Source organism: Chenopodium album, chromosome 3 (assembly GCF_948465745.1).
Source record: "Chenopodium album chromosome 3, dcCheAlbu1.1, whole genome shotgun sequence".
Taxonomy (NCBI): Eukaryota; Viridiplantae; Streptophyta; class Magnoliopsida; order Caryophyllales; family Amaranthaceae; genus Chenopodium; species Chenopodium album.
In genome coordinates, this window is record NC_137836.1 from 84,916,427 (window position 1) to 84,926,777 (window position 10,351).

The 10,351-nt window shown below is 35.2% G+C and overlaps 1 protein-coding gene across 2 annotated transcripts; it reads left to right on the forward strand.

Moving 5' to 3' along the window:
* Positions 1 to 281: 281 nt before the first annotated feature.
* Positions 282 to 7,943, forward strand: LOC145624694 (E3 ubiquitin-protein ligase RHF2A-like). 2 transcript variants are annotated; one of them, XM_081677785.1, is made up of 9 exons: positions 282 to 500; positions 809 to 949; positions 1,057 to 1,103; positions 2,037 to 2,099; positions 2,192 to 2,300; positions 2,403 to 2,767; positions 2,956 to 3,063; positions 3,149 to 3,516; positions 7,486 to 7,943. In XM_081677785.1, exons 1-8 carry the CDS (start codon positions 495 to 497, stop codon positions 3,468 to 3,470), a joined length of 1,161 nt encoding a protein of 386 aa, XP_081533911.1. In that variant the 5' UTR covers positions 282 to 494; the 3' UTR covers positions 3,471 to 3,516; positions 7,486 to 7,943. The 2 variants fall into 2 exon arrangements, with proteins under 2 accessions (XP_081533911.1, XP_081533912.1); XM_081677786.1 differs by having other exon boundaries at positions 2,959 to 3,063.
* The last annotated feature ends 2,408 nt before the right edge of the window (positions 7,944 to 10,351 follow it).

Consider the following 10,351-nt stretch of genomic DNA (forward strand, 5'->3'; position numbering starts at 1 on the left):
TTATTTTTTGTTGGTAATCAACACTCATGTTTGAAAAGAAGAAAAATAAACATATTTAGCAAATATGACACAAACCACCGAAGAAATAATCACTCAACATTGACAAATGAATAATTTGATGATTGTTACATAAAACAAAATTGCCGCGTGGAAGAAGCTGAGTGAATGACCTAGCTTTAAAACTCCGTGGGTTTAAACACCGCGTTTTAAGATTTTCTGTAATAAAAAATTGAATATATAGAAAGAAATAAAAACAAAAAAAGAAAATGAAAAGAAAAAAGATGAACTAAAGTAGACTAGTCTTCCTTTTCTCTTCCACTATTCATCCTCTCCATATTCCTCATTTCTTCCATTTTCTCTCTCCTCCCTTCTTTCTCTCTCTAGGGTTTCTATCCTTCAATCCATTTGTTTTCATCTATACGATCTGTATCTGAATTTCAATTGAAGTTTCTCAATCGATTATCTTGCCCTAATTTTATCAGTAATTTGAGTTGATGGAGGTAATTTATTTTTTTTAATTTGATTCATTTTTTGTATTAATTCCGAATTTTAGGGTTTATTGAGGTTTATATTAGGTTGAATTAGCTGGTTTGTGCTGTAATTGTTGTTTATGTTTTAGTTTGTTGAATTTGATCGGTTGGATTGACTTGTGTTTACTTGGATGGATAATTCGAGTTGACTCTTAGGTTTTCTTAGTTGTTTTTACGTGGATGTTGCGATTTAGAATCGTTGGAGAAATAATTGGATGTTTTTGTGGAATTTTTTTTGTGATTATCTGAAATTTGAGGGTTTTTTGGGGTTTTGATAGGTTCCAATGGAGGAGAACAAGAAGTTGGAGGAGGCGAAATTAACGTCGGCTGCCGCGTTCGTAGAAGGCGGCATTCAAGAAGCTTGTGATGATGCTTGTAGTATTTGTCTTGAGGAGTTTTGTGATAGTGATCCTTCGACGGTAATTATACATTGTGTGCTTATTATTTGTTATTGAGTTTTTCTTTGAATTGGAACCTGTGAATGTTTAGAGCTGATTTGTGAATTAATACTTTTTAAAACTTGCAGGTGACGGGATGTAAGCACGAGTTTCATCTGCAGTGTATTCTCGAATGGTAATCATGCTCGGTTTTTCTGTGTTTTGTGTTTTGTAGAATCATTAGGGTTTGGTTTTGGCCTTAATTGGAATTGAGGAACAATAGAAAGTATGGCGCTGTGCTATGATATGACATGAATCATGGATTGTGCAACTATTAATTGTCTTTAAGGACTGTTCTATTGGATAAAGCTTGCTCATTTTCAGAGATGGGGGAGGGTTCATTAAGTTACTGGGTCTATCAAGTTATTGCATGGGTATTTGTATTACAGAGCCTAACAGGATTATTATTGATCAACTTGAGTAGTTACTCATTTCGGGCGACTGGTGAGATTAGAAGCTTAGCTGTCCGGCTGTTCTATTACGGCCCTACATTGTTGTATTGGCTTTGTGAAGAAATGTAGTATGAAAAATGCCAGTGGATTGTGGATAGGTGCGTCTGTTGTTTGTGAGTTGAATCTTGTGTAACCATCTGCTTGTTTTAAGTAATTGTCCTAGAATTGCAGTATGTGGTAGCCAAGAATTGTACTTTGATCTATGATTTTTGGATGTGGGAAATGCTTTATATTCTCTCAGCTAAGATGATAGTTTCAGTAGTTGATGTGAACGGTTTATTATGATAGCGGAACTAGTACCGCTCTTAGATTTGCGGGTGTGTCTGTAAATACCTGAATCAAGTGTGTTGGCTGGAAAAGTTATTGTGATATATGTTTCCGGCGAGGATAAATCGTGTTTTATTATTCTTGAAAAAGCATATACTACCTCCGTTTCATATTATTAGCAACGATTTGACATAAAGTAGAGAGGAAAAATGTCTAATCGTTGCAAATAATATGTAACGGAGGTAGTACAAGTAATATTAAATCTTATTCATGGAACTTGCTTTTGTTCTAGTTCAAGTGGTTGCTATAGACACTGATGTTTAGATATCTACGCCCTATATTCCTTGCAGGTGCCAGAGAAGTTCTCAGTGCCCAATGTGTTGGCAGCCTATCAGCTTGAAGGATCCTACAGGGTTTGCACTATAATCTTTTTGTCTAATTATGCTTTTGGTTTACTAGAAAGTTTCTCACAACTTTTTTGGTTTTAATGTTTGACTCTCTGCAGCCAAGAATTGTTAGATGCTGTAGTACAGGAGAGAAACATCAGGCTTAACCCACCGAGAAATGCAGCAATATTTCACCATCCAGCGCTAGGCAATTTTGAGATACAGCATGTAAGTAGACAGCTCTTTCAATCCTCTTCCTTGTTGCCAATTTTTTCTCGGGGATGGACTTTTCCTTTTACTTCTCTTTACCCTCATTTACATGCATTGCAGTTGCCTGTTGGTGTTAATGATGCTGAATTGGAGGAGCGCATAATTCAGCACTTAGCTGCTGCTGCTGCTATGGGCCGTGCTCGTCATTTTGCTAGAAGAGAAGGCCACAGAGGAAGATCTTCAAATCAAGGCCGTCCACATTTTCTGGTGTTCTCTGCTCAACCTGATGGCCAGACTGGTTCTGTCTCTCTTCCTGAAGGAGGGCAGGCTGAATCTACTCCAGCCAGTTCAGCTGTTACGCCTTCATTGCTCAGAATTGGAGGAGAAGCATCGCCGCATCTATCCTTGCCTAATTATTCAAGCCACACAGACATGGTTTCTGCCTCTGGAACTAGTGCCGGCCGTGCATCACCCTCAGACAGTGGGTTAGTGATGTGACCTTCTCAGTATATGATCATTTTGCCCACTCTTCCCCCCCCCCCCCCTACGCACATGCATACACAAAAATTTAGATAGGATTACAAAGGGAATATATATATATTTCACTTGTGTTTCCGTTGCTATTTATTCAATCATCATATTTTAATACCTGTACTCTGTCTCATTGTCTTAGAAGTTCTCCCAGTCAATCTTCACCAAGAAGTCAAGATAGAGCAGGTCCATCTGATCTCCAAACGTTTTCAGAAACTCTCAAGTCTCGGCTTAATGCGATGTCTTCTAGGTACTAAACATGTTAAAATTTTAAGTGACCTCCAAACCTGATATATTATTTAAACTTCTTTAATTATCTTTGATGTTTTAAATAGGTACAAAGAGTCTATCTCCAAGAGTACAAGAGGGTGGAAGGAAAGGTGGTTTTCCCGCAATTCTCCTATGACTGATATTGGTTCTGAAGTAAGGAGAGAAGTGAATGCTGGAATTGCAACTGTGTCTAGAATGATGGAACGTCTGGAAACTAGGGATGATGAGAGACCCAGCAATGAATCTGTATCTGACAGTTCTGAGAGCAGTCAAGCTCGAGACCCTGTTACAGAACATGAGGTCGACTCAGTTGCATCTCCGGAAGAGAATCATTTGAGTGACAACAGGACGCAAGCAGCATGTGCTGCACATTCTGGTTCTGACTGAGGATAATGTTGGCCATTGCATCAACTTATAGCGTTAGATGTTGAAGGTTAGTCTTATAGCCCAAATCATTTCATTCTCTTTAAATAACTGCTTGTAAAATCTTTGCTGCTTGATAAATTTGTGCATGGTAATGAATTTTACGATCATTCTTCACTCTGTAGTGTACTGTTTTTGAAGTTGATTTTTTTTTTTTTTTTTTTTTTTTTTTAATACCTGACCAGTGAAAATATTGGACTTTTGTACCAGCATCTAGTTTTCTGAGCTAAACAAATGAAATGGTTTCTCCAAGAGGGGGGGGGGGGGGGGGGGAGTTGATTATGTCATTTCTGTATCATCCATGGCAAAGAGACTTGGAGGAAAAATATATCATATGGTAGAGTGTACTTTTGGGAGTTGGATAGTAGTAATATTGAGTTGGGAAGAGTGTGGGGATTGTCTTCTTGATTGAGAGTTGATGTTTTTCTTTGAGGTGAGACTGAAGTAGTGTAAACTTCTTTCTAAATGGTTCTTTATTAATTATGACATATTGGGGTTTTATAACATCATATCAAGCATCACTTTTTGTTAAATTCTTCCAACTTTGTTGTGGTATTTAATTCCAAATCAATAAATATTGCAATGTATGAATAGGTTGTGAGAAGCAACCTTTTTTTTTAATTTTTTTTTATAAAAAAAGTCTCCTTTTATTTATTTATTTTACTTATATAATCCACCTTTCTTATGTAATTTTTTGTAAGTAAACCACCTTATGTTTTTCTTTGTGGGAATACTGGATACCACTTGTTGAATTTCTTTTATACCAAATCACCTTTATATCATTTTTCAAGTGACTTAACCACCACCTTTTGGGATTTTACAATGAAAAAGGCACTGATTAGCATAATATTAGCCATGTAAGCTGCATAGAGATGAACTTTCCCCCCAAAATCTAATACCCTAATTTCACTCTCTAGTCTCCATAAGCTCTTTCTATTAATTTGTCTCTGCTTGCCCCCACTTTTTGGTGACAACATCTATTGAGAAGTTGCGCTGACAGCGAGCTAATAGAGAAAAGCATTTGGGATTACTGGTGCTGTTTTTATGTTTACTTCATTCCTATAAATTATCAGTCGAGAGGGCTAGTACTTATTGGAAATAGTACCTTGTGGTGAACTGGTAAATTGGGAATAGTCAATGTCAGAATTTTCTTGTTGATCCAATCTATATATATACTTCCTCCGTTTCTATTTAGTTGACACGTTTGATTTAGGCACATATATTAAGGAGAGGAGAGAGAGAGAGAGGATGAAAAAGCAAGTGGGGTAACTTGTAAATGCAAGGTAAAAAATTTACCCTAAAAGGAAACGTGTCGACCAAAAAAAAAACTTCCTAAAAAGGAATACGTGTCAACTAAAAAGAAACGGAGGTAGTATATATATATATATATATATATATATATATATATATATATATATATATATATATATATATATATATATATATATATGATTATTTTCTGATTGGATTGGTGGAAGAACTAGAACATGAGTGAAGCTGAATGTATTGGGGAAATGATAAGACTTGATTCGTTAAAAGGTTCTTGTGATTGTATGATGCCATCTATAGGGGATTCTGATACTAAGGGGATGGGTATAAATATCGGAAATGGAGTGGAAAGGAAGCAAATTAGGGTGATGAAAAGAATTATATAACTCTTATTTTTCATTTATTCAGTTTAACCATGGAAAGAAATCACTTAAATCTTAGGTTTTAGAGAGGTAACAAATAAGTGGAAACCATTACCCAGGGGTATTGGTAATTGTTACTCAAACCTTCTAACCAAACACTTGGTAACGTTAATGGTTTAATTAAATTCATTCCCAACCCAAAAATTGTTAGAGAAAATAAAGGGTCACAAAAATGGCTACAGCAATTATATTATCTTTTAGGCATTATACACTTTTCCCAAAGTAATATTCCAACCCTATACCTTGAGCATGGGTTGCACTGAATTCACCTTCGAGATCCAAAGAAGAAGAACAATGGTCACGCTCAATGTAAACAATGTAAAATGGAAACAAAGTGTAAAACTTCCGAAGCAAGATAACAAACTGATTTATTTTTGTGACGATGACAAGTCTGATTTATATAGCTTCCAATGCTAAATGAGGAGTCTCATGTATGTAGTTGATAGGTGTATGTCAACCGACATTTATCAAATAAAGCATTATGTAAATGCCAAACTAAAACGCGAGATATCAAAACCGAAACTGAAACTGTTAGTAGGTAGCGGGTGTGACTTTAGTGACGAATCAGCATACTTTATTTCTTTTCGCTTGATTTGTTGTATACTACTATCTTAATCCTATATTGTCTAAGTCATGACAGTCATGACACTTTAACCAAATGACTTAAACTTAACATAACATAACATGAGTATAATCAACTAAATACTCTATAATCTCCAACAAAAATCACTCTTACCATCAGCTTTAAAAATTCCTTTCATTTTAATTTGTATCACCACTAGTTTTAAGTTTGGATTATTAGGTGTCATTGCTGTGGTTCTTGTACTGGTCATGAGTCAAATTGGAATTTAATTTGAGTCTCGTGACATTCTGTAAGTCTGTAACTCTGCACCAAATTTCTTAGTCTATGACTATCTTTTTTTTTTTATAACTAAACCAGCAAGTCTACTCTTATAGGAATGTGTTATTGACTTATTGCTCATGTTTAAATTTTTCTCTTTGGGTCCAGTTGTCACAGTTCCCTTGGTGGTCTAGACCCCTTATTCTGCTTTCCATTTTCAAAAATAAATGAGATGTTCTTAAACACCTACGCTAGCTGGGGCTTTTGGGAATTGCGATGAAGTTGGAAACCATAAGATACATACTCAAGGGGGTGTTCGTGCCTTAGGAGAGAAGGGGGGGGGGTGATATTATTTTTGGCGAGCCTTAAAATATGTTGAGTAGGATCATTATCCCTTGTTTTTTCATGCAGCCTGAATGTCCAAAACTATAAGCTTTGTGGATTACTACAGGGTTTTTTGTTTTATAAGATTGCACATGACTTTCCTTGAGAGGTCGTGAGGTAGATATGCAAAGTAAGTTTTATCAATGTTTTAAGGCTTGTAATCTAAGGAAACACATCAATTGCTCTGTAAATTGATTTTAAGGCAATCAATTTAATTATATTCTTCTCCATCCACATTAGCTCAAGAGAAGAACAAATGCTGGAGTGTACCGTGAATTCAGCATCTTTTGTTTCATCGATGCCTTTGCCATGAGCTCTTCCCCTTGATTTGAGTCGTGAGTACGTGTTTCGAGATTGATTATCATTGGGATATCTGGTCCGAAATTTTGCGGCATCTATTCAATAAATGAATTGTTATATATCCGAGACCTGACCTAATGTTTGAGTGTTGCATTTCGGATATTAGATATCCGGTTTGGTATCTAAATTTGAACCTTTGAATTCTAGACCTTTGGCTCTGATATGGCTGTAAAATGGTTATGAGCATGTAATTGTTTGATGGTTGTATATCTAGTATGTACTACCCTCTCTGTCTCTATTTGTTCATTCTGCTTTGACGTTCTTATGCTCAGGAGAACAAAGTAGAATTCATTAAGAGCTTGATGTTCATAGTATACATAGGCATAGTGCATTTGTCTACATTGCTGAAATATTCCACAGCATTCCAAATATAGAAACAATGTACAGTAATACTTTGTTTATTGTAAATGTATGGTATCTGACACAATTTGATCCTGAAATCTTGGATCTGATTATTCTGATAGAAATGCTGGACTTTGATATTTTCTGATGTCAGATATTTGATTTGAAATATGGTTTCTTATGGATGATTTGATCAATGTTCATTGACATTATGAGGACAATTTCATTCTCAATCAAGAACTTTAGCATGTTTTTAGTGCAACTTGTATAATCATGGTCTCTTATGATTTTGTTAAGTTTTGCAATCAACAAGTGTATTCGATTATATTAGCATGGACTGATTATTTTCTTTTTGTCTCAGATACAGTTCCTGCGCGATCGGGTGGATGCTGTGATTTTGATGCTTTTGTCTCAATAGCAGACTAGTAGGTAATTTCCGTGTATGGAAAATGTCTTTTGTAATTGTGATATGAAGAGATAATAAAAAAAAAAATACATAGAGATTCATCCGAGCTTGTTAAAGATGGTACCTCGAGTACGTGATTGTAAATTATATGTTTGTATCTCGACCTAAATTATGAAAATATTTGCTGGCCATGATCTACTTGAGATGGCTCGTACGGGGTTGACGTACAATTCCGTGGGCATGTTTCACGCATCTTACTTGTGTGCTGGAGAGATCTCCATATCATTATTTGCGGTGCCCTCTTTCCATTGAATATAATCTATAGAATTCTAGTAGCAGATCAAAAGATGACTTTTTTATGAGATTGATGGTCGACATGATATTTGATTATATATTCCGTGTATTTAATGCGATTCGCAGAGTATGAAATGTTTGGTAATATGGGTTAGTGGGTCAACGTCGTTTTGATGTTTTTGATGCTTTTGCTAGTGGTTGGAACTTGGAAGAATTTTATAGGAGTAAAGTTAAAGCTTACGTCATTGCCTTATTTTTCCCTACATATTGATATTGATCATGTCCAATTATATGCGTTTAATTAAACTTGGTCCAAAGTTTATTTGCATGATAAAAATTGCGTTTGTGTTTGGATTATGAATTATGATAAAGTTTACGGAGAAAATAGGTTTGCAACGTCTCTGTATATGATTATGCAACCATAAAATAGACAAGTGAAATGGAAAAGGTGAAAGTGATATTCAACACAGATCAATACTCCTTTCGAATTTAGATTGTCATGTTCACTGTGCATAAAGTTCACATATGGCAATCTTGTGTGAGATGTTCTCATAATTATATCTATGCGTAAAACTTCTTTAGTACTTAGCATAAACAAAACAGTAGCACGCATTACATATAATTTTTCTTAATAATTGCTCATTTCAAGTTTGTATTTATGAATTGCAGCGATAAATGTTTGTTGGAACAATGGAACTTGTTCGTTGAAATTGTGACTTGAAAAGATTAAATTTGAGCTCCAAATTTGCCATTTATACGCAGTAATGGCGTGATGCTCATAAAGTTGAACTGACAAAATATCAGAGAGATGGTGGTCTTTGCCAGAAATGGGCTATGCTGCCATTAAAATAATCATATAATTCAACCAACTTGTATTTAATGGATTACCTTTATATTTTTATTATAATATCAAAATTTTGTAGCATTATGTTTTTTTTTTGAAAGAGTAGCATTATGTTTTAAGATTGTACTTAATCCATAATTTATCAAAACTAAATTTTTTTTTTAAAAAAAAAAAAAAAAAAAACTAAAAATGAAAAATGACGAGGTTTATAACTTTTGGGTATAATTAATCAATGATCTCATACTCTTATGATCGTTATATTAACTTATTTGTGAGACCTTAAAAAAAATCACTACTCATAAAACAAATAACCTTAAAATGATGAATTTATTGTGAGCTTGCCATCAGTTTACAGTTTAACATAGAGCTGTCAAAAGTTGACCCGACCCAAAATACCGACTCAAACCCGATTATTAACCGACCCATCTGAACCCGAAAAAATGTTGACCCAAACCCAACCTGAAACCAACCCTAGACTCGAGTTGACCCAAGTATGTGAGACCCGAATCCAAACATGAACTGACCTAGAGATGACCCGACCCGAATGTAACCCGTAAATTATTGACCTGAATTCAACCCAACCTGACCCGAATTATTGACCTGAATTCAACCCAAACTGACCTAGAGATGACCCGACCCGAATGTAACCCGACTTGTTACTAACCTGACCTGAATTCAACCCGACCCGACCCGAATTTAACCCAACCTGTTACAAACCCGACCCGAAATCAACCCAACTTGTTATTGACCCAACCCAAATTCAACCCGACTTGTTAAAGACCCGACACGAATTTTACCAGACCTATTACTAACCCGACTAAAAAATTCAACCCGATTTGTTACTAACCCGACTCGAAATCAACACGACTTGTTATTGACCCGACCTAAATTCAACGCAAATTGTTCCTGACTCGATTTCAAATCACCTTAAATGCAATTTAGACCACCTTATTATTGTTGATCAAAGGTTTTGTCTAGGGAGACCAAGTCGGTCCAGGCCAGAAAGAAAGGAGCATCATCCTCAAATTTAAGAGTTAAATATAGTACTTCCTCCGTTCTTTTTTACTTGACCTGTTTTGACTTTTACACTATTCACCACCTCTCCTTTGACCGCCTTTTGTGAATGATATGTGAGGAAAAATATATTCATATGATATCTTTTTTAATTCGTCTCAATAAGTACTATTGTAATATACAACTTTTATAATTTTTACTTATGAATAATTAAAGTTATTGATCGCTAAAGTTTTGCATTGGCAAGCGTGATAAAAGAAACAGATCAAGTAAAAAAGAACAGAGGAAGTATTTATTTGTTGTATGGTCAAAAGAGATAATTATCTTCCAAAATTATAGACTATAATTCCCTAGTATATTTCCATATATATAATAGTCAAAGGAAATATTTAGCTTGATAAAAATGATAATTATCTATTTATAGTTAGTTGAACCCGAAAATGACCTGACTTGGAAATGACCCGATCTGATTGTAACCTGCAAATTATTAACTTAAACATAACTCGACTTTAATCCGAGAATGACCTGACCTAACCTGACTATAACACGCAAATTATTGACTTGAACCGAACCCGACTTGAACCCGAGAATGACCCGACTTGAAAATGACCCGACCTAATTATAACCCGCAAATTATTGACTTAAACCGAACCCGACTCGAACCCGAGA

What these genes read in the sequence shown, in the direction of transcription:
- LOC145624694 (XM_081677785.1), top strand. An exon ending in GTGATAGTGATCCTTCGACG is followed by an intron (nt 950 to 1,056) that starts GTAATTATACAT and finishes TAAAACTTGCAG; the next exon opens with GTGACGGGATGTAAGCACGA. An exon ending in CTGCAGTGTATTCTCGAATG is followed by an intron (nt 1,104 to 2,036) that starts GTAATCATGCTC and finishes TATTCCTTGCAG; the next exon opens with GTGCCAGAGAAGTTCTCAGT.